This window comes from Cupressus sempervirens, chromosome 3, assembly GCF_028749045.1.
Source record: "Cupressus sempervirens isolate cs-2001-9-10 chromosome 3, ASM2874904v1, whole genome shotgun sequence".
Classification (NCBI taxonomy): Eukaryota; Viridiplantae; Streptophyta; class Pinopsida; order Cupressales; family Cupressaceae; genus Cupressus; species Cupressus sempervirens.
Genome location: NC_143120.1, coordinates 1,034,803,846 through 1,034,829,050, shown reverse-complemented (window position 1 = coordinate 1,034,829,050; position 25,205 = coordinate 1,034,803,846). Strand labels below are relative to the sequence as shown.

Genomic DNA, 25,205 nt, shown 5'->3' with positions numbered 1-25,205 from the left:
AAATAACATGAAATAGTATTAGTTATGACATATCAATGCTTATCATTTTTAATATGAATTATTTAATAGCTCATGCATGATCTTGTTATTGTAATCTCTTGCTGTCGAGTCGAATGGTGTGTTCAAATACCAGGATGCTTAGTAGATGACAAATATTCCAAGTCCAATTCCAGGTAGGGAGGGCCTTTCTTGTTGGAGATTGTGTGGAGAATAAGTTATGGTCTGAGGTTTGGTGGTTAAGCTCCTGACAATGTTTCACCTCTCCCAAAGTTGTCAGACGTAAAACAGACAAAGATAATATATACATTCAAATGTTTGTTGGAAATAGGTAATATCACTTTTATGATGTACATGCAAAAAGGTAAAATTAATTGAGTTATTTCATAGTTACAGTTATTTTACATCTAGTTGCGAGAGATAAATTTATCATATGGATTGTTATCTCAGTCTTTTATTTATATGAATATTGAATATGAACAAATATTTTAATCTTAAGTTATTGCCACAGTTAAAAAATCGGAAGGAAAGAAATGATACAGTAGTATCTGAAGCCCTAATTGAATTTCGTGGTATCCGAAACCCTAATTGATACAACGATATCTGATGTCCTAAATGATCCAACGGTAACTGAAGCCCTAAGTGATACAGTGATATCTGTAGCCCTAAATGATCCAATGCTAATCGATGCCCTAATTGATACAGTGAAAAATCCCTAAATGATTTCTCAATTCCAATTCCCTAGTATGTGGATTTAAATTTCTATAGTAAATTCCTTGCAGATGTTTTAAGGTCTTAGTTAAGAAATTTTGTCTGATTTTAACTATCAATCTCTTTCATATGAACAAAATTGATTTAATTGTTTCTTATGAAAATGAAGTAATAATTGTATATCTTTGAGTATGTTAGTTGTTAATTAAGACCCAGAAAAACTGGTTGTTACATCTTTGGTCAAACAGTAAAGGAGGTAGGAAAAGTCATGCAATGCAGTGGTAGTGGTGCATTATGAGTAAAGCCATGAGGCACCTAGGATTAGAAGATCTCAAATTACAAGGTTCCCCTGCAGCTAAATGGATACTCAAAGCTCTACAGGGCAATGAACCATGGAATATTTTTTATTAGAAATAATATAAGTAGAGTTGTTCCATGCAAAGGCACAACATGGAAGGGTGTTCACCTCTGTGACCTCACTGCTGGTCTTATCCCTGTCAAAGTAGCTGGTTCAGATGTACTCAAACCCACACTTCATTTCTCAAAAAGACATTGTAACTAAAGGGAATAAGTTATGTGGGGAAAGGTCTATTTGTTGGAATCTCAAACACAAAGACAAGCCCCTTGCCCTGTTGCAAGGATTCTCAGCTAAATGTTGACCAGCAAAACGGATCATGATGATGGAGGATATCATAAAGGATGGTCAACTAGTGGAATTGGAGGAACATAGAAATAGGTTCAACATCCCACAAGTATAGTGGAGGACTTACTCTATATTTTAAGGGAAGCTTGCAAGTCTCTCTCCCTACCCAAGCAATGCAATACTGATGATATCAGGTTTCAGTCCTTTCGATGGGTGGACGGCACTCCTCTACATTGCATTAAGGCCAAAACCCTGCACTCCTTGGTAGATAATGAGGATGTATTCTAGCACATTAAATCATGTTGAGGTAATTATGAGCCCACAATTTGGAGAAAACACTCAAATAATTTAAGGAACAGGTTGGTCGATCCAAAAAAAAAGAGCTTTTTGTGGAGGTTGATTTTTCACAGGCTCCCTCTTAAGCATCCAAATGAAGACTTCAATCCTTGCACCATTTGCAGACCCCTGAACCTCTGGAACAACTTTTTTGTAACTGTGTGTTTACAAAAGAAATTTGAAGGTTATTGTCTTTTCAATCAATGAGAACATTTATGTTGCTGAGTTAGAGTTTGGTAATATCTTAGCCCGGGAACAATTTCAATACCTTTTTGTCTTGTATTTCAATTATGAGCCCACCCGAGATCAAGTCTTCCTGAGTGCATGATACCGACACCATAAGGGATGAGGCCAGGATCATGCCTCAGGGGGATTTTGGCAGAATGGATACCCCTTGGTCCTTGGCTCTTAGCCGAAGAGGTTATTTGAACCTCCAACGAAAATAAAAAATAAAAAATCTTTGGATTATAGCGAAGCTTATAAATGACATTTTTTCAATGGCAGGGCTAGAATTCTTACGGAGTCTATGAGAGGACTCATATTTTTATGACATTGAAATGCATGTCATTGTTATTATGAGGCTTGCCTGGAGGAAGTTTGAGGACCCCTTACAAGATGGTGCAGGAATCTTCAAATGGGAGATTTCTCATGGATTTACCTGGGTGAGGGGATCAGGGGAAAGGATGCCTTTTGAGATAACATTGCAGAACTACATGGGGCAACTCACACAGCAGAGAGAGAGGATTCTAGGCAGCAGAGATACCTGAAATAGCTGTTCCTCTTGCAGCCATACCACCTGTACTAGCTGCTACAGCAGCCCCCATTCCAGTTGCTGTCAGAGACGAGCATCCATACACCCAGCACATACAGGATGGAAGAGAACATAAATGGATGGAAGGCCCTACAGTGTGGATGGCATGGGTAGAGAGGAGAGGTGACGATAGAGATAGTAATGGAGTTTGTCAGAGATAGTGTATTGGCATTTTGCAGGATTGGCACAGATGTATATCTATCCTTGACTGTTTTTTGATGCGTTCAGCCCTTGATGTTAATTTCTAGTTATCAGACATTGCAGACAGGTGTGTATAACAAATGTATACCCATTTTTTGTATTAAAAGATGTGAAAAGCATCTTTTGATTTAACAGTTTACTGTGATATACTCACGGTCAGAACTGTTCACATGTAATTTGACTCTATTATATCTAATATATATATAAAATTATTGACTTGACAAAAAAAATTTAAAAACCTTTTACAAATAAATATAAAGATACAATTCCTGCTAGAATTTTAATTTTCAAAAATTGCACGTATACTTGAGACCTGGATATATTCAGCTATACCAAGACACAACCCAAGTAAGAGAATGAGCATTACTGAGATGTTTTAAGATTGCAACCAATTTAGCATGGAGGCAATTCCCTCAAGTTGGTTTGTGATAAAATTAACTATGGACCGATTAACACATTTTGTTAAAAGAAATTGACATGCTTAAGCTATCTAATGATCAATAAGCAACCCTCAGAAGATGCATTTATAGAACATTGTGTAGTTGATTATGATTCTATGAATCTATAATGTACCCTGATAGCTTTCTCCAAGGAAAAATCTACAAAGTCTGAATTTGTCATTGCATAGTTTACCAAAGTATGCTCAATATTAAAAATTAGAAGACTCTGTACACTTTACAGAGAAAAGCTATGCAATAAAATTGCATAAATTCAATTTTCCCATGAGGATTGTATATAAACAGGACTACCATATTCTGAATGCTTGAAAAGTATGGTATGGTTGGGACATCAGAACTAATAACTAGAAAGCAGTGTGTCATAATTCACAAGTACTAGACATTGAATTACAACAATCCAGTGGCAAGTTCTCCATCTTTCATGGACAACACACAAATCAAGAATTATATATATCACAATCATTATTTATTGATTGTATTATATATAGCAATCAATATCTCTGCACTTATCAATGTTATGATAAGCCATTCCAAAAAATCAGACTTTTTATTTTCCAATATTTCCAAAAAAAAACGAACATTGTGCTGCAGAAACAGAAAACAATCAATTAAACTCCGGCTTGAATTTAATATCTCAGGATTTAATGATATAAAGGAGAAAAGCATTTTCTTTGAGAGTAGAACAGAGAACAATTCATACCTCTACAAATTTGAGTTTGAAGTCCAGGCTTCCAAACCTTTGAGTAAGCTCATATTCATCTCTAAGATATTCCCAGATTTCTGCGTACTTTGCATTCTTCCAGGCAATGTCTGACCTGGAATAATAATAATAAAGCATGATAAAAGATATGATAAAATATTACATTTAAGCCTCATATCTCCTTCAAATACATAAGAAAATGCAGACCTAAATGACACCCATATCAACCAAATTTATAGGTTAATTTATAATATGATACAAGTGAGCTACTAAATGAAAGACTTCCAGCGATTTTCCCACCAAGAAGCCTTCAAAGAAAATTAGATAAATCAATCTTGGACCAGGGAAAACATAAAATGTTTCTGAAAGAGATGATTGTTTTCCACTAGATCATGAAATGGTAAATAACAAAGATGATAAAAACATCAAAGAACATTGAAAGTTGAAACTGATCATTAAGAAAAAACACAGAAGTCATCCAAAATTAACTCCAGCTTTCGAACTACAGAAGAACTTTTGCAGAAGGATCCCACACCATACACCAAGTCTAAATTGTATGCAAAACATGATATAGTTATAATTGTAGTTCACAATAAAAAGAGAACACAACAATGTTCACTCGAGCATACAATATTATAATGATTGACAGATACTGTTCACTATTTGCATGCCCATAACAAATATAATTTTCCAAGAAATATAATGATGGTGATCATAGATAATAAAGCGTATTTGTTAAGAGAACTATAAACTACAGCCTACTGGACCAATAAGTCTTAAGTAAACAACAAAGAGATTTCAGTTTAAAACAGTATCTTTATATTATATAACAACAACATTTGATATCTCTTCAAAAATGCATAGGGTTTAGCCAAGAATTTTAACAGTTATACTTCCTAAAATATCGTTCTAATTTGTATTACTATTTTTTAACTGATTTAGTTAAAATGGCTTAAATATTGGGATATGAAAATTTTATATCCCTCGATCATCACTGGGATGAAAAGTACAAGAGTTAGCAGATCTGTTAATACACCTAACATATAGAGTTGGCAACTCTCAACACTTCCAAGTTGCTCAAGCTGAGTTAATTCCAAAAAATAAACTTAGGCACCCTACCTACAAAATCACTTGAGTTTTCTACTGAATTCGTCATAAGAGTTGATAAGGTTTTGCCTTGAGTAATCAACCCATAATAACATAATTCCAAGTGTTTACCATCAAGATGGGAGGGGCAAATTTGATGTCCTCATCTTCTAATTGTAGTGCCTCTCGTGTTTGCAGTCTATACCTTGTTTATATTTTGATCTGAGAGATGCTTGTACTCATGTTATTATTTCTGCATTTGAGATGACCTAAGGGTCGGATGTTATACTTTGATTTCAGTATCATAGACGCTATACTACTATGTTGTGCAGTTGATCATATTTCCATGTTGATGCCATTTTGAGATGACAGTATGTTTTATGATGATATCTGGTTATTCGGTATTTGGACATATCTCTGATTATGTAGATGTTGGATTTAATGCTACGGTGAATTATTTCATTCTTGCTTCATTATGCTTTATGCGAACGTGAGTGATGTAAATGGATTATTTTAGTATAATTGAATAAATGGTTAAATTAGGTATTTAATGCATTTATTGCTTCGACTATGTTATTATATGCAATTGCACTTGATCATGTGTTTTAGTGTACAGGATCTATATCCCTGGCAATAGCACATGGAGTTAGCAATTTAGCTATTCATATTTTACCAATGTCATCCCTGTATGGTTGACGTGTCTTATTTAAATGATAAATTAAACCTTCTGGTGATTTGATAAATCCGGACTCATTGCATTATGTGATTAGACCAGTGAACGTGTCTGTGCATTTAGAGTTTTGCATTGTCGCGAAGTTGTTAAGGCTTTTTGCGATTTTGGTTTAAGAGTTTTCAGGCTTTATTTTATTTATTTATAATTTTTGGCAGCTTTGTCATAGATGAATTCCAATTACTTGGAATAGCCTGTTTTCGTTTGGGTTGATTCGGGGTTTAACTAGGTTGGCTGGTTATTTACCCTAATCAATTACTCACTCGAAAAGTGAATAAGTATTGAAAGAGGGAATTAATTCCTCACTTATCACTCTTGCAAATTACAAAATTGAGAGCTTTTTCCAAAATCCTCTTTTGGAGGATTGTGTTTTTGTTCGTTATGAGAGCTATGAGAGTGGGATCTTAGCGAGATCGGTCTCGTTGGATCCAGCTCGGGGAGACCTTGTTTTGCTGCAATTTTGAACAGCTTCCGCGAGATATTTATTTTATCCAGCTGTTTTCTATTTCTGCTCATTTTGTTGTCAGGTAGGGCTCTCCCATTTTTGTGTTTCAGCTCTGTTTTTGGTTATGTTTCTAGTAGTTGTCTGTTAGGAGGCTACGAACTAGTGTTCCCTTCTGTTTCTGTTTGTTGGTTCTGCCCAATTGGTTGGGTATGAACGTTTTCCCTGTTTTCAGGATGAGGGTTTGGGGTTTCACACTGTTATGCTGGTCGTTTTTGCATAGTGTCTAGACTTGATTTTTATTGGATTTTCGTGGCTTTTATGACCTAAGACCAAATGGGTTTTACTTTCGAAGTTTTCTAGTTTTTGGGTTTTACCTTGATTTGCATGCCACCCTATTTTCTCAAAATTTTCTTGACATGATGTTGGTTGTGGACTTCGATCATCCGTTGGGATGTCAGTTAGACCACTGTTGCACTTTTATGTTGCATTGGGATGTGTGTCGCATCCATCCTCCAAAGCTTTTTTTCGGTTGAGTGATATTTTGCTTGTGTTCTCATCCAGTCCTTATGTTATGATCTTGGTGATGGTGGTGTGACACACGAGCACGTGCGTGTGCATTTGTCGGGTGACTTGCGAGGCCCAATCTTCTGTGGTACTTCTGGGAGTTATGATCATTTAAAGTTGGCTTGGAATTATGCATGCCTACGGGTACTCATCATTAGATGAGCATGGGTAGGGTAGGGTAGCACCATGGGGGGGGGCTTCTATCTCCGCAGCCCGGTGACTATTTCCCAAGGGTTGGCGTGTAGAAGTTTTAAGTGATAACTAAATAAAACACTTAGTGGTAATAAAACTAAGATAATAAAATGCTTAGTGTGAGAGCCTTCCGTTGGAGAGTTGAGCAGCATGTTCCGAGCTTGGGCTTTTCGATGCCAAGCGACTATCCATGTTGTCAACCCCTACATAGTTACCCATTGAGTGTCTAACCAGGACCTGTAGTACTTGCATTGTCTCATGATCTTGGGTTCAACCATCATGATTGTCTAGAGTGAGTGTTAGCCATGGATGTTTGCTTTTTGTGTGTTTGTGGTTAGATCATTAACTCCATCAACACGGTGGGAGTGGACCTACGGGTTTCACGTGGTTGGGAGGCGTAGCTACCTATACCACTGTTGGGGACCGGTGTACAGAGATGATCTATTGTTCCAGTGCAACCGTTGCTCAATATTTTCACTTGATACTTTAGGTTCCGAAGTATGCTTTCTTGTGATTTATGCTTTCATTGAAATGCTTGGATATCATGTTTCGATGATGTTAGTTTATTTGACACATTCCCTTATTATGATGTTTAGCATATGATTAGATGATGTTAATTGCTTAGTTGGAGTATTTATTGCTTACTGGTTAGCATGTTAAATTTCCTTGTTCATCTGATGTTATTACGCTTTAATAGTGATGTCCTCATAAGACAGCTCTAACTATCTAGTTGACAATTTGGGATGTTGCGTGCGGAGGATGGCTAGGACCTTCGAGGTCTCATGATGCTATTATGGTTGGGAGGAACCACGCACTCAGTTTTGTTGTTTCAGCTCATTCCAATGTTGCTTTCGGTTCATTTCCTTCAGTGCTATGTTTAGATGGTTCGGTTTAATTTCGTCTTTCAGTTGTTATAGTTCGAGTGTTTATGCCTCAAATGTAGATCCAGTACTCCCTGGTGTGGAGGAATTATCTTTTTCAGCTTTTTATCCTTCGTTTTTTTGGTGTGCTGTTATGGTTCCTCACGCGAGATTTTACTTCCTCGTGCGAGAGTGTGGAAGTTTTGCGTGGTTCTTTGCATTTCCTGCGTGACTTAGTGCACTTCCTTAGGTGAACCTCAACACCAATGCAGTGCATTTTGGCTGTTGGTCCTAGCATTTCTTCGCATGGGATGGCGTTTCCTTGCGTGACTTGGTGTACTTTCTTGCGTGAGACTATTAGTTGTAAATTGTAATTTCTCTCGCGCGAAAAATAGGGGGCATCTCCGTTGTTTTTCGGAGAACGCAATTTGGACTTTTGAGTACCCTTTAGGAATGCTAGTGTTTCCTTGCTTCGATAGATCAGAGATTTTGTGTTCTAAAGTCGTCTTTGGTTTTCGTTCTTCAGTTTGGTCATGTCAATTCGGTAGCGGCATTTGGAGATCAGTTGGTGTTTGGATGTTTGGTTAGTCTTCCGTTGCGATCTTGTTGATCCTCGTAGGTTGATTGTCGTGTACATCCATACTTGTTTTATAAATTTTTTTATCTTGGCTTATATTTATCCTTGTTCCAAGGATTTTCGGGCGGGGCATTACACTAACATTAAACGAAGTGGAAAATCTGTGTGTTTACAAATCTACTCTCTAGTTGAATGCTTGTGAGATCCATCAGAACAGGAAGTGATAACTTCCCCAAAGCATGTTGTACATCTCAACAGATAGCTTGTGGTCTAGGGCCATTAGGAGATTTCTCCATATTCATAAAATTTGTTATTAATATCTCATTTGAATCCCCTCTAGAGCTCTATACTCAACATAGCAAGTTATTATATCAGTCACAATTAGATTTTGAGCTTCTACTTCATGAAACTCTTCTTCCCTATGAGTATAAATGGGTTGGAAAGGTCTCACAGCTGAACCAATGAAAGTCATCTAAGCATCGGTGTTAGTGAGATTGGAACTGTTACTATTAAAGCATGTAGTTTCGGTCTAACAATGACTTTGATCAAGATATACATACATATATACATATATATACATATATATATATACATATATATATATACATATATATATATATATATATATATATATATATATATATATATATATATATAAAATCTCTTGAACTATCATTCTACAAATGATTGCTGTAGTTGAAACCAATTGAACATATATATATTTTACATGAGATTATATCTTTGTCATGATCGTAAATTATGCAATCCCTTTGATTTAAGATCATAATCGATCTGAATCAATATCATTATCGGGCTACATATGAATCGAGTTCATTATGATCAGTAATATATGATTAGACTTGTGTTAAGTCTAACCCTGAACGGGTATGATAACAAACACCGAATAGGTGTGATAGTGAATGGTCATGTCTCGATTTGGAGACATGCCCATTCACTCTCACACCCCTCCTTGTTTTATATATATTCAATCTGCTCAATATTGCAAGGCATCGAAATCAATTAATGCAAGCATATCAAAGAATCATTAGCATCTCAAGTTCAAGAACATCTTTGCTTTCTTTGATATTTCTATACTAACATATACAGATTCTTGAGCAAATCAAATTCATTGACATTAGTGTTCAAACCTGCAATCAAAGTTGTGCATTAGTTAGCCTCATATTGAAATCTGTTAAGAAACTTTACATGGTATCAGAAAGGGTTAAGGAGAGATCTCATTAAGTTTAAGAGATCAAATTTCACATTAAGATGACAAACATGTTAATATTCGAACACCACCTTACAAGTGTTGACAATTTCGAATGCTGGAAACTTTGTATAATGATGCTATTAAAAGAGAGCAAATTAGATTCTTTTGTAAAAGAAGAAAAGGAAGAACCTAAAGATGATCCAGAGAAAACTCTAAGGATCGAGAATAATGAGAAGGCCATGAAAATAATAGTGGATACTGTTCGAGAGTACATAGTGCCTATTGTGGCAAAACATGCAATAGCATATTGCATGTTTAAAGCACTTGAAAATGCATTCATAGTAAATAATACTAGAAGAAAACTTGCTCTTGAAAGACAAATGAATAATATTAGCATGAATAAAGGTGAAACAGTAAATGCCTTCTTCATGAGAATCACAAAATTGAAAGATCAATTATCTTCTGTCAATTATAAGATTGACAACCAAGAGTTATCCCTAATAGTATTAGGAGGACTACCAAATTCTTGGGAGTCATTTATACAAGGTATGAGTGCAAGATTTAAAATTCCAAAACTAGATCGATTAAGATCTGATTGTCTTCAAGAAGAGTTGAGATTAATGACTAAAGGAAAACATAAAACCTTAGATGAAGACATTCATGTTCGTAACACCAACTCTCATAAAAAGGGTAAGAAGAAGAACACAGAGGAAAAGAAACTTTCATGGAAAGGGACAATCAAAACAAAAGAAACACTTGTTTAAAATTCAATGTTTTAGATGTGATCAATATGGACATGATGCACTAAATTGTCTTGATTGATCAAAACATCAAGCATCATTTGCCAAAACTGATAAATCAATCTAAGGTCAAGATTTTGAGAAACATGACTTCTACTTAGCCTTGTCTAGTCAAATATCAACCAAGTCCAACACTTGGATAATTGACAGTGGATCTTCAAGACACATCACTGGAAATCAAGATAACCTAGAAAGCATGCAAATAGAAATAGATGAAGTTGTTACAATGCACATTTCGTAAAAGGAATTGGGACCTACACCATAAAAAAAAATCCAAAAAATCTATTCAACTTTCTGGAGTTCTATATGTAACAGGCATCAAAAGAAATTTAATATCTATATCAGCACTTGAAGATGATGGTTATAGAATTACTTTCATGGAAGGCAAAGTGCTAGCATGGTCAAAGAAATCAACCATAAAGAAGGCTCAAACAATAGGAGTAAGACAAGCACTATTATATGAGCCTTGCACTAAGTCTAATCTTGCACTTGTTCATGAGACTTAAGATTCAAATGAAATCCGGCATAGAAGATTAAGGCCATATCAACTGTCATGCTCTAACATCTATGGGGAAGTTGGCAACTGGTATGCCCAAATTAAGTCAAATTCATAATGAATCATGCAAAGGTTGTGCCTTGGGGAAAAACACAAAAAAGTCATTTCCTCATAGTATGAGCAAAACTAAAAATGTGTTAGAACCAATGCACTCGGACCTATGTGGACCCATGTTGTTACATCCCAAATTTTGACCTAATTTTAATCTATTCATAGCCGTTAAACTGAACGGATTTTTCTTTCATAATCATGTGAAGTAGGTAGTTATTTATACCCGTTGTATTAACTATTTAATGAAGATGGTCGTTATCCATTATTTGTCATGTAATGTTTAGCAGTTGCTTGAATTTGGAATTATGGTTAATAATTAAATTCTTTTAAATGTTAATATGAATTATTATGGAACTTGTTATTATCGTGGAAATGTTGCACAGGTGATTGCAGGAGAAGATGAAGGGGGGAAGCATTGTTAAACGGGATCAACGGAATGGGATACTAGCTTAGTCCAATCATTAGGATGACAACTATGACCTTAAATTGCCTTGGTAAGGACCTAGCGACTTGAACTTCAGGATACAACTTAAGGACTCGCATGAGCTATTAACCAAACATTTTTAAAAATAAAATAATTTAATTAAAATATAATGCATACCTCAAAGGATTTTGATTGATCTTTTTATCACATAATTATAATAAATACCTATGTACATACACAGATATAAGAATAAAATGACACCATAATATTTTTTTATATTTTATGATAGTATGATGTCACCCCATAATTATATCTACGTGCATGTAGATAGATATAAACCATAATTATTTTCAATTTATAACCTTCAAATCTTTTTCCATCTTTTTTTATTTCATTTTCTTACTTGAAATCGATTGTAACACTTGGCATTTTCATTTGGCATTCAAGAGCCAAGATATTTCTTTATGTTACGGCTTCTTGGAAGCCAAGGAAACACATTACCTTTTTATTTAAGAAGTTGAGAGAGAGGCGGAGGAGACATATTATTTTTCCAAGCACCTGACTTCTATATTTTCCAAGCATCTGACATATATTTTCCAAGCATCCGACTTCCATCTACCACCAATACCATCTAATATATCTCTACATCTATTGCCAATCTCCTTTCTGCCTTGTATAAATCTTCTTGCTGAAAACGTGATATATTTTGTACCGGTTTTTGGCATCTGAAGATCATTTCAAGGAAGAGTCGGATCACAACGTCCAGCAAGACATCATCTTTCCTTCCATATTATATCAGGTTATGTGGTAAACCGAAACCCAAGTATTGCTATACTTTTTCTTTATCAGTTGATACTGCATTTTAATTATACAACAGTAAGCTACAGTTTGCAAAATGATGCAAATCATTTTACTTAACATCATAGGATTGACCTTCTCTAAGTTAGTTTGTTTATGGCAAATAAAAGCCAAGAAACCATGTTATGGAATCATGAAATATTTATACCGCTGGAATCAATGTCAAATGATATTTTCTACAAGTCTTGATGAACACATTTTTCAAATCACAGGTTGTGATAAGCTGGAAATATATAATATTCGTGAATCAACAAACAAAGCCGATTGCTCTGAGATCAGAGCACCTAGGATTCACCGGTTGTATAGCCATGAAAAAGGTGAAGAGGTGAGATAGAATCTGCATTGACATAAAAATAAAAGTCAGATGTGATACAACAAATTTAAAATAATTTCACTTAATAGCTCATGCTCGTCCATTTCATTGTTCCCCTATTGTTAAGTCGAGCGGTGGTGATTGAACCCATTAGAAAACCTTGGCCAAGGTCGTCTAAAGGCATGTTTGTCATCTATAATCACTTAATGTCAGTGGTGCCAGTTATTCACACATGTCTGTCCATAACTGTGCGGACATTCTAAACATTGGAATGCTCAGATGGCTAGACTAAAAGTATCCCAAGCCCAATCTCGAGGTAGGGAGGGTCTTTCTAATTCAATAGATTGTGTGGGGATAAGTATGGTTCGAGGTTGGGAGGTTAAGCCTAGGTCAATGCTTCTCCTCTTACCGAAAGTCGAGGCTTGCACAACCAACTAAAGACTCACCAGATATTACTTGTATGTTCTTCTTCTTTTCATGTTAAGCATTTACTTTACTTGTATGTAGGGAAGGATAGTTAATCGTTATTTCTGATGATCAATGTTACAATTATTTCAGTTAATCGTTATTATAGTTATTTTTGTTGATCATTGTTACAATTATTTTCAATTAATCGTTATTCCAGTTATTATAGATAATCATTGATATAGTTATTTTAGTTAATCGTTATTTTATTTATTTCAATTAACTGTTGGTAGTTAAAAGTAGTTAATATCACATGAATAGGAATTCAATTATTATTTGGGAAATCTCTTAAACGATCGTCCTATTTTGTTATGAAAAACCGTTTGTTACACATGTCTACACCATCCATAGGAGGGTCCTTGTACTATGTGATATTTGTTGATGATTTTTCAAGGAAGACACGGATATACTTCCTAAAGTGTAAAAAATCTGAAGAAATTCTTTCTAAATTTAAAGAATTCAAAACTATCACTGAAAACTCCTCAAAAAAAATTAAAAAAATTCTAAGAACAGATAATGGAAAAGAATACACTTCTGAAATATTTAAAGAATTCTGCAAACTTGCTAGGATTAAGAGGGAGTTTACAGTTCCCTACAACCCTCAACAGAATGGAGTTGCTGAAAGGAAAAATAGAACCATTGTAGATATTATTGATGTAACATCTAGTTTTTCTGGGTCTTAATTAACAACTAACATTTCAAGAAATACAGTTATTACTTCGTTTTCATAGGAAGGCAGTTATATCAGTTATGTTCATGTAAATGAAATTAACAGTTACAATTACTTAGATGGAAAACTCGTAACTAACATCTAAAAAACCACCATCAATAAATTTGCTATGGAAATTAAAATTTACATACCATGGTATTCAAAACTGAAATCAATCTAGGGATGCTTCAGCAAACACCCAGGTTAGTCCATAAATACCACTTAGGATCAAATGACGATTACCATCAAATACCACTATATCAATTAGGGCATCACATACCATTGTATCAATTAGGGCATCTATCATCATCGGATCATTTAGGGCATCAATTACTATTGGATCGTTTAGGGCATCAGATACCACTGTATCATTTGGGGTGTCGATATCACTGTATCATTTAGGGCTTCAGATACCACTATATCATTTAGGGCATCAATTACTATTGGATCATTTAGGGCATCAAATACCACTGTATCATTCATTTCCTTCCGATTTGCTTAACTGTGGCAATAACATAAGATTAGAAAATATCCTCATAAATCATTATTCTTATAAATGAAAGACTGAAATAACAATCCATCAGATGAATCTATCTCTCGCAAATAAATATATTCCACGTTCAATTAGAAGATCAACCGAGATAATTGGTTGCCAATTATATTGATGATAAGAATTGCTTTCATATAAAGAAATAACTGTAACGATGATACAATTCAATTAATCTTACCTTCTACTTGAATATACATCATAAAAGTAAAAATACCTATTTCCGACAAACGTTTGAATGCAAAGTTTATCTTTTTCTGTTGTACGTCCAACAATTTGTGGAGAGGGGAAACATTGTCAAAGGCTTAACCAACCAAACTCGGACCATAATTTATCCTTACACAATATCTATCGAGAAAGGCCCTCCCTACTCGGAATAGACATGGAATACCTTGTCATCCACTGAGCATCCTGGTATCTAATCACACCACTCGATTTGATAGTAGGAGAATACAATAAACATGATCATGTATGAGCTATTAAATGATTCTTTTAAAAAAAAATAAACATTATAATGTCACATCTGATTCTATTTCATGTTATTACAGATTCCTTTCTCACTTTTTCACCCTTTTCCTTGGCTATACAGCTGGGTGAGTCCCAGGTGTTTGAATCTCAAAGCAATCCACTCTTTCTGTGGATTCTCAACTGTTTCATGAATAATATATGTTCCAACTTATCACAATTTGTGATTTGAAGAATGTGTTCTCTAATACTTGCAGCGAATATCATTTGAATTTTAATCTCTAATGGCATAATAAATCATGATTTCATAACATGGTAACTTGGCATTTACTTGCCATAAACAATTCTAATTAGAAAAGGTCAATCCTATGATGTTAAGTAAAATGATTTGCATCATGTTGTAAACTATAGCTTACTGCTGTATAATTAGAATGCAATAACAACTGATAAAGGAAAACATATTACAATACTTGGGTTCTAGTTAACCACATAACCTGATATAATATGGAGAAAAGATGATGTCTTGCTGGATGCTTACTCATTCCACCTCGCTCCTTGCAAGAGAGATCTTGAAGGCAAATAGAAAAATAAAGATTGCTCACGTTTAATTACAGAACATCAATATAACTAAGAAATCGTGGAAAGGAACATGGCAATGGTTAATAATGATATTTGTAGTGATATCGGTGCTAAGAGCAACGTGATCAGATTAATGGAAGAAGACGGTGATGAATACAGAAGTCGGATGTTATATCAAGGAAGTATATGCCTAGCTGGCCACTATGATTCAACCTCCCATAAACGTTTTTTAGGTGCCAATATCCAATGTATAAAATGTATCACGTAATCTGCTATCAAGATTATAAAATAAAACTTGGGTTGCTATGGGCGGCAGTGATTTTCCAATTGAAATTTGCAGATTATCAACTTATGAAAGAAAAGTCGAAAATGAGAGAGATAGAGTCGGTCTCTTGTGAAAGGTTGCCGGGTGCTTGAAAAAGATACATACGCCTCTTACTCACGAATTCTACTAAAAAGAAATAATGTGACTCCTTGGCTTTCGTAACATAAAAAATATCTTGGCTCTTTGAACACCAATTAAAACTACCGAGTGTTAAATCGGTATTTTAAAATAAAAAGAAAGAATAAAGGTTGGAAGAAGATTTGAAGGTTTAAAATCGAAATTATTATGGTTTATATTTATCTACGTACTCGTAGATATATTTGTGAGGTGGCATCATTATATTATAAAGAAAATAATATTATGGTGTCACTTTATATTTATATTTATCGTACATGTTACATTCCAATTTTTGACCTAATTTAAAATATAGCCATTGAGGTTCACATGAAGTCAGTTGACAATTAAATTGGTTATAATCCTGTGAAATGATAAGATGGTTAGTCGTTATAATTTCATGTGAAGATAACACGTTAGTTGATTATTTATCACAAATTCATAGAATTGAAAAGGCAACTAACCATTATGATTATTTATAACTTGTCATGATAATATGATTTAATTGCACGTCGAAGGGGTGAAAGCAGTGTCAGAAAAGAATTAGACACAGGAGCATCACCATCTCTGGGCAGATGGGTTGAAGACCTAGCGACTTGAAACAAGATACATCTGTGGGACCTGCATTAGCTATTTAAATAAATAATTTGAGAAACATAAATAATTGAGTTAAAATATAAAATGTACTTCAAAGGACTTTTAATGATCTTTCACCATATTATTATAATAGATATATCTATATACGTACATATAGATATAAAAATGAAATGGCACCATTATATTATAATAATTTAATAAAGTGATGTCACCTTATTAATATTTTATACATGTACATATATAATATAAAATTATAATACTATTCAAATATAATAACATTCGAATTATAATATTCAAATTATAACCTTCCAACTCTTTTTCCATCTTTATTCTTCCCTTGTTTATAACCGATTAAACACTTGGCATTTTTAATTGCCAAGATATTCTTTATGTTTTGGGAGCCAAAGAGTCTCCTTAGACCTTTTGATATCTTGAGACAGGTGGAGACAAGGAGGCAAGAACTCTCATACCCGATATATATTTTCATGGCACCCAACTGCCTTCTTCTCAATTCCGACTCTCTCCCTTTTATTTTCGACTCTCTTGCTTAAGTCGATAACTTGCAACTTCAATTGGAAAGATGACTGCCCGCCATAGCAATCAAGTTTTATTTATTATCTTGATTTCAAATTACATGATTCATATATACTTGGGTTAATGGCGCCTGAAGAACGTTTATGGGAGGCTGAAACATAGCAGCCACCTAGGCACATACTACCTTGTTCATGCTACAAGTTTTCTATGATCACTTCCGCCTTATACCACAACACCCAAATTCCTTCTTCTTAATATCAATATCCCTGCCAATACTAGTCTATACCTTTCAATAAATTCTTCCCACGATTTCATGCCCATTCAAATATTCTGCCGAAAATCGTGAAGTGCTTTTATGTTGGAGCTGTGTTATTTACTTTGCAAATATAGGTGTGACAAGTAGCTGAGCGTTCAGCAAGACATCATCTACAAATTATCTAGGTTATGTGGAACACCCGAATCCAATGTTTCTAATCTGTTTTCTTGAACAAATGGTGCAATAGCAGTAAACTACAGTATTTATCATGATGATAACTTGTTGATATCTTGTTTGATATTACAGAATTGATTCTCTTTTAAGTAGATTTATTCATGGAAAATGAAAGCCAAGTAACCATAAAATGAATCCATAAATCATTATGCCAATGGAGATTAGAATTATGCATTCTTTAAGAATATCTTTTTCAAATCACAAATTGTGATAAGATGGAAAATATATATATATTATAATTTAGTTGAGGATCAACAGACAGAGCCGATTGCTCTGAGATCCGAGCACCTAGGATTCACCGACTGTATAGCCATGGAAAGGACAAAGAGGTGAGATGGAGTCTGCAATGACTTAGAAAATAAAAGTCAGATATGATACATTAATTCTAGAATAATATCATTTAATAGCTCATGCATGATCATGTTATTATCTCCTGTTGTCAAGTCAAGTGGTGTGGTTAGATGCCAGGCTGCTCAACAGATGACAAGAAGATCCCTGTCTATTCCGGGTAGGGAGGGCCTTTTTCGTTAGAGATTGTGTGGGAAATAAGTTAAGGTCCAAGGTTGGGTGGTTAAGCCCTTGACAATGTTTTACCTCTCCCCAAGTTGTCAGATGTACCACAGACAAAGATAAGCTATACACTCAATTGTTTGTCGAAACAGGTATTTTTACTTTTATGATGTATAGGCAAGACTAAGGTAAGATTAATTGAGTTATGTCATTGTTACAGTTATTTTACATTTAGTTGTGAGAGACAAATTTATCTGATGAATTGTTATATCAACCTTTCATTTATATGAATAATAAATAGGAGCATATCTTCTAATCTTATGTTTTTTTCCACAGAAAGCAATTGGAAGGAAAGGAATGATATAGTGGTATCTAGAACCCTAAATGATACTGTCGTATATGAAGCCCTAATTGATTCAGTGGTATCTAAAGCCCTAATTGATACAGTGGTATCTGATGCCCTAAATGATCCAATGGTAATTGAAGTCCTAAGTGATATAGTGGTATTTGATGCCCTAAATGATCCAATGATAATTGATGCTCTAATTGATACAGTGGTATGTGATGCCCTAATTTTATATAGTGGTATTTAATGGTAATTGTCATTTGATTTTTAATATAGCAGCATTGGATGGAAGTTGTTATATGATATTGTTATAGTTGTATTTGTGGACTAATCTGGGTGATTGCAGAAGCATCCCTATAATGATTTCTTGGTTCAAATTCCATGGTATGTGGATTTTATTTTCTATAGTAAATTCATTGATGGTGTTTTAAGTTCTTAGTTAAGAAATTTTACTTAACTGATTTTAACCGTCAATCTTTTTCATATGAACGAAACTGATTTAACTATCTTCCTATGAAAATGAAGTAATATTTGTAATTCTTGGATATGTTGGTTGTTAAATTAGACCCAAGAAAAGTGGATGTTACAGTACGTACATAGGTATATATTGAAATAATATTGAGAAAGATCAATCAAAACCTTTAACATATTATATTAAATTATTTTATGTTTTAAATTGTTTATTTAATAGCTCATGCGGTTCCATTGATTGTATCTTGATGTTCAAGTCGCTAGGTCCTCAACCATGGTGATTCACGATTCATAACCATTTGCCCAGTAATGGTGATGCTCCTATGCCCAATTCTTTTTTGACAATGCTTTCACCCCTTCAATATGCTTCCTACAAGGAAATTCTCGCAGTTAAATCATATTACCATAACAAGTTATTAATCATAAATAATCATAATGGCTAACCGCTTTTCCAATTCCATGGATTCATGATAAATAATCAACTAGCATGTTATCTTCATATGAAATTATAACGACTAACCATCTTATCATTTCGCAAGATTATAACAAATTAAACTGTCAACTGACTTCATGTGAACCTCAACAACTATATGAAAATTTTAAATTAAGTCAAAAATTGGGATGTAACAATTGGGCATAATTGAGCACATGTTTGTACATTCATGCTCTAATTTAAGTTCCCTTAGCTAAGCCTAAATTTAGGTTAGTCTAGTTTATTGATAAGTAGGAGATATTTTCACAAGTCAAATTGTGATATTGCTATCAAGATTTAACTGTGTGGTTTTTGGGTCAAACTCATTAACCCATGTTTCATGAGTAGTGATTCACACACGAATCCATCTCATGAGAATAAATGGAACACTTAGCACTCATTGGATCTAGGTGAAGCAACTGGGACTTCATGGGAGGTCACCCATCCTAGTACTACTCCAGCTTGAGTGCGCTTAACTACAGAGTTTCTTCGATGGTTAAATCCACGTTGCTGGCAACCCCATTTGCAAAACCTTCACCAAGTGTTGTGCCTTGAACTATTCATTAGAAAGCCCCTTAAGCTCATCAATTGATAAGTAGGAGATATTTTCCACAGCAAGTCAAATTGTGATATTGCTATCAGGATTTAATTGTGTAGTTTTTGGGTCAAACTCAGTGACCCATGTTTCATGAGTAGTGGTTCGTCCATCTCTCATGAGAATAAATGGAACACTTAACACTCGTTGGATCTAGGTGATGCTCACAGAGGTGAAGCACTGGGACTTCCCAGAAGGTCACCGATCCTAGTACTACTCCAGCTTGAGCGCTCTTAACTATAGAGCTTCCTCCTTGGTTAAACCCACTCTGCTTGCAACCCCATTTGCAAAACCTTCACCAAGTGTTGTGCCTTATGAACCATTCATTAGAAAGCCCCTTAAGCTCGTCAATTGATAAGTAGTAGATATTTTCCACAGCAAGTCAAATTGTGATATTGCTATCATGATTTAACTGTGTAGTTTTTGGGTCAAACTCATTGACCTATGTTTCATGAGTAGTGATTCACACACGAATCCATCTCTCATGAGAATAAATGGAACACTTAGCACTCATTGGATCTAGGTGATGCTCACAGAGGTGAAGCACTAGGACATCCTGGGAGGTCACCCATCCCAGTACTACTCTAGCTTGAGTGCGCTTAACTATAGAGTTTCCTCCATGGTTAAACCCACTTTGCTTGCATCCCCATTTGTGAAACCTTCACCAAGTGTTGTGCCTTATGAACCATTCATTAGAAAGCCCCTTAAGCTCATCAATTGATAAGTAGGAGGTATTTTCCATAGCAAGTCAAATTGTGATATTGCTATCACTACTACTTTGTTGGAGTAGTACTAGGACAGGTGACCTCCCAGGAAATCTAGGTGCTTCACCTCTGTGAGCATCACCTAGATCCAATGAGTGCTAAGTGTTCTATTTATTCTCATGATTTGTGTGTAAATCACTACTCATGAAACATGGGTCAATGAATTTGACCCAAAAATTACACAATTAGATCCTAATAGCAGTATCACAATAGTCTAGTCTAGTTGGGCTCCAGATTGTACAGTATGTATATCATGCACTTCTAGTTTGCATATCTAGCTCTAAGTTTGCTATTTCATTAGCTTGTGTTGGCTTTTGGATATTTTTAATACTCTTGTTTTCTATGAAGAAAATCATTTGTTCAATCTAATGAACGTTGATTTCATTATTGCGCAATCAATACAAAATTCTAGGGTTGCAATAGAGCATATTATCTTTGCTTGATCTCTTTTGAGTGATAGATGTTTTGTTTGCAAATGATTCTTGGCTCCTGTGACTGTTTCATCTACTCGTACATGGTATCAAAGCACAATCATTGCTCCTTCATATATAACACATCTAGATTATCACAATTTAGAGTGGCATCCCTTGAATTTTCTTGGGACTGTGACAAAAATAGTAAGAATAGGAATTATCTTGCTTGGTTCAAAAATCATTGCATGCTGAAAATCATGTGAAAATTCAAAACAACCCTCTAAGAAACTTATAGGGCTCTAAGAAACTTATAGGGGTTCCCTAGAAGAATTTCAGGTGATTGCCAAAAGCAAAATGTTAAGGAAGTCGTGGTCTATGCCAAAAAGGATAGAATTATTAAAATGTAATTGGTTCAGCATATAAACACATGAAACAACTTAGGAAAATAGAGAAATCAGCCAAGGCATACAGCTGAAACATGCAAGTTGGTAACATTTGATGTAGTTTTGCAAATTATATTTGATAACTAGATGAATTTTCATGCTTACAATCACAATAAGCATTAATTGCAACAAAAACTTTTCTACAGCTACCAATTTTCACAATCGATTTGTTTCAGATTGTGTAAACAGAAATTAAAAAAAGGTAAGATAGATAAGTTTATTAATGTCCAACAAGAGACCACAAACAGGTCTAAGGGACTGAAAAATGTACAAGGCCGCAGCCAGCAGCATGAGCACCAAAAATGTGTCTACGGAAAGAACAAAACAGGAAAGCCAAAGACAGAACAAGAGAAACCTAAATACTCTCACAGATGACTAGTAGTTCAGAACCAAAGGGTCTGGTCCAGGGCAAAGGTGGTATCATAATGCAGTATACCCAAATCATAATACAGCATCATCATCTTTAAAGCGTACATTTATTTTATGAACAGAGGTTATATCATAATCATGATGTCTAAGCTGTTTACCTACTAGAGTAATCATTCAAGATAATAGAATTGGAGAAATGTTGCTTCTTAATCTGTACAAAGCCTAAGCTTTTTCACCATTAAATGTTTCCTGTACAAAGTCTGTTTGGATGTAACTAAAAAGTTCTGATAACATTTACCTTTCAAAAAGACCAATTTTAAGAATTACATCAGCCAGATTAGAATTTGCCTTCCCAACTAGCTGAAAGAGTTTCTTTTGCTTCATGGTAAAAGTTCCAGTCTTTTCCATTCCTTTATTTAAATCTATAAATTCTCCAACCATACCATCAACCTGAAAATAATTTTCAAAACAATAATTTTAAACAATTTTCAACCATACCATCGACCTATAAAAATGAGTTAAATGAAACAGCAATTCCTATAGTGTCAACAGCAATCAAGTATGGCATACAAGCATAAAAAATACCTGTCGAACAAAGTGATCCAATGCAATGCTTTGTCCAAGCACACTTCCAATGATGCGAATCCCATCAATGTCAAATCTTTTCATAACTATGTAATCTGGACCACCTTGCATCCATGTCTCCAATGATGGCTTCTCTACTACTGCATAGTCTGCATTACGACATCAAGCTTTCAAGATTTATGCTCTTCTACCATCATATTATATTCAGGACATGTAGAACTGAAATTACAATGGTCACTCTTATTGATAATTCTTTACAAGAAATGCATCTTATATAACAACACCAAAAATGAGAGTTAAAACCGTTGAACAACAAAGCTGATCATCAAGACTGACTTTATGAAGACAGCCATAACTCTTTGGTTAACATCTTCATATTGCTCATTCCCTATATCTTTTTACCACTATTTAAATTCCAGGTACACCTTATAATGCCACCTCAAATTGGTATCAACAAGTTTCTTCAAAAGAGCATCCATCTAGCCAGTTATGCCTCAATGATTTCATTCAAAACCCTCACATTCCCTCCAATCAACAACAGGTGAAAGAGGAGACCTCTAAACAATATGATCACTCCAATTCAGATTTACTTTTATTGACATTACCTTTTGCTTGCTCAAGATCCTTTGCAGCTAAGCTGAATTCATTTCTATAAAAGTCAAATAATAAATTTGGTCATTATTGAAAGATAAAACCTGCACCATGTAGCAATTGATTTCTTTAAGATTGAAGCTGAATACATCTATTGTAATCTTAAGTTACTAACTGGACTCGGGATCAGATAAGAATATACGCTTACAATACAACTAAACACTAAATATGCAAATCTCTGTCCCCCCTCCTGTGATCGCAGATTTATGTATTATCCTCTAAGATGTCGTGTGGGCTTAACTTGGACAAGAGAACTTTGTAGTAGTGTGTATGGAAGAAAGCTTCCGAGAATGATGAGGTACATTCAAGCATTCAAATGAAGTACTCACATTCATCTCCTTCAGAGCAGAATTGAACAATAATAAAAAGCAAACTCCACTCAGAGGTACACAGTACACACCCAATGATTTGAAGATCTTTTTTGGCTGTAAGATGTCTGGATTTGTCTTTAAAGGGCAGCCAAATGGTGAGTAGCTTTGGTCAGAGAGTTTGGAGTTTGCAGAATTATGAGGAATAGTTGCACATCTTTTTAGGAGGATTAGGTGCGCCCGTTGCTTACCTGAATCCCAACTTCAATGCCCCTTTTCTGTGGCCCTTGGATGTCTAAGACAGGTTGATTATCATAAAAACAAATATTAACAATTTAAACATTATTTAGCTATGCTCCACGGAGTTTCCGGGACGCAGACGTTTTAGGGGATGGGAACATGTTTCCGGTATGGGTACGGGTCAAAGCCAAAATTTAGGGGATGGCTATAAAATATAGGGGATTTTAAATTTTTTATATATAATGAATTAGACTTATTTAGAGATATATTTCAAATATGCATATCATAACAATGATAACATTGATAAGCCATTCACCATATGGAATACATGGAAATTGAAAACTATCAAGATTAAAATAATAAAATCAAAATGAGAATGTGATATGATGATATATCCGAATATCGCATACAATTAGAAAAAATGCCCAAAGGCTCCAAGTATCAATGTATCATCATCATGCATGAAATCAAAATGACATAATGAAAGTAAATACTAGAAGTGTAAATGAGATGTCCAACTCCATAATATTCAAAAGCAATACTGTATCTGAGTATCTACAAAGCGGAAAGCCAAATATATGGTTGTTCTCTAGGAATCTAAATCTCTATCTAAATCAACATCAGTGCTAGTCTCTTCCTCTGAATCACTGGTAGGGGTAGGCAAAGGGTCCTCATCCAATGGAACACCAAGCAGCCCTAGAGGTGTGTTATCCTCATCAATCTGCAATGCATTTTTAAGATTATAATCCCAACGTAGTGCTAGAGTCTGTCGATACTCAAGACATTGTCGCTCCTGTAGTCGCAATACACTGTGAACAACCACAAGCTTCTCTAATCGTCTAGAGGTAAGGTTGTTCCTCTTGACCAACTGGATAAAGCTATATGTAGATCAATTCCTCTCTGCAGCCGAGGAACTCACAACCTGTGAGAGAAGATGGATGGCAAGGCCTTTCAGCTCGGGTGTGTCTCTACCATGCCATGTCCACCATCCAATCGGGTCCCTTTGAGCTAATGTAGTTCTATCAGTCCTCGCCTCTGGTCTACCAAATGTTAGACCACAGAGATTGGCAAAGTCAAGCCATTACCCTCGAATTTTTGCAGCATCCTCTGCATTATACAATTTTGAAAGGGCCTTGAAGAAGCTCTCCTTCACCTATATTGAACAAACAAAAATTTAGAAGAGTTTATAAACTCTACAAATAAAATCAAAATTTTAAAAATATATTATAAAATCAAAAATATTAAACATAAATTAAACTCACCTCCTCATTACTAGATGGAGGCACTCTCCCAAGCCTTGGTGTATACCATTTCGGATTGACTACATAGGATGCCATATTAAGTGGGGTGTTCATAGTGTTCCACCTTTTCGTTACAATGGGCTTAAGATGCTCCTCATAGAGCTCCAAAGGAAGTCCCTTCTCTTTAATAGATTGCTTGATCTGCCCAAGCATGCTATCAAAGGTCTCATAAATCTCTCCAAGGCTAGGAGAGTCAGTATCAGCATATCTAATGACCTGCACAATAGGTTCAATGAAGGAGCAAATGTATCTGCAAATGAAAGAAAATTGCAAGTGAGAAACATCATACGTTTAAAAAATCAGCAAGTGCTTAAATCAGAAATATTTTTATTAAATCAGCAATAACAATTATGAATTACGATGCCAATTATTTAAGTTTCTTACCTCAT

At 34.9% G+C, this 25,205-nt stretch overlaps 1 protein-coding gene across 2 annotated transcripts in view; it reads right to left on the bottom strand.

Moving 5' to 3' along the window:
* Positions 1–3,327: 3,327 nt before the first annotated feature.
* The window catches only part of LOC149570268 (protein RETARDED ROOT GROWTH, mitochondrial-like), a 71,807-nt gene continuing 49,929 nt past the window's right edge, over positions 3,328–25,205 (bottom strand). For both annotated transcript variants that reach the window (XM_089822905.1, XM_089822904.1), the window contains exons 4-7: positions 22,317–22,465; positions 22,030–22,181; positions 3,858–3,972; positions 3,328–3,742 (exon numbers count right to left, since the gene is read on the bottom strand). In XM_089822905.1, the coding sequence (XP_089679031.1) occupies positions 3,620–3,742; positions 3,858–3,972; positions 22,030–22,181; positions 22,317–22,465 (539 nt within the window). In that variant the 3' untranslated portion in view covers positions 3,328–3,619. The remainder of the gene's footprint in view (positions 3,743–3,857; positions 3,973–22,029; positions 22,182–22,316; positions 22,466–25,205) is intronic.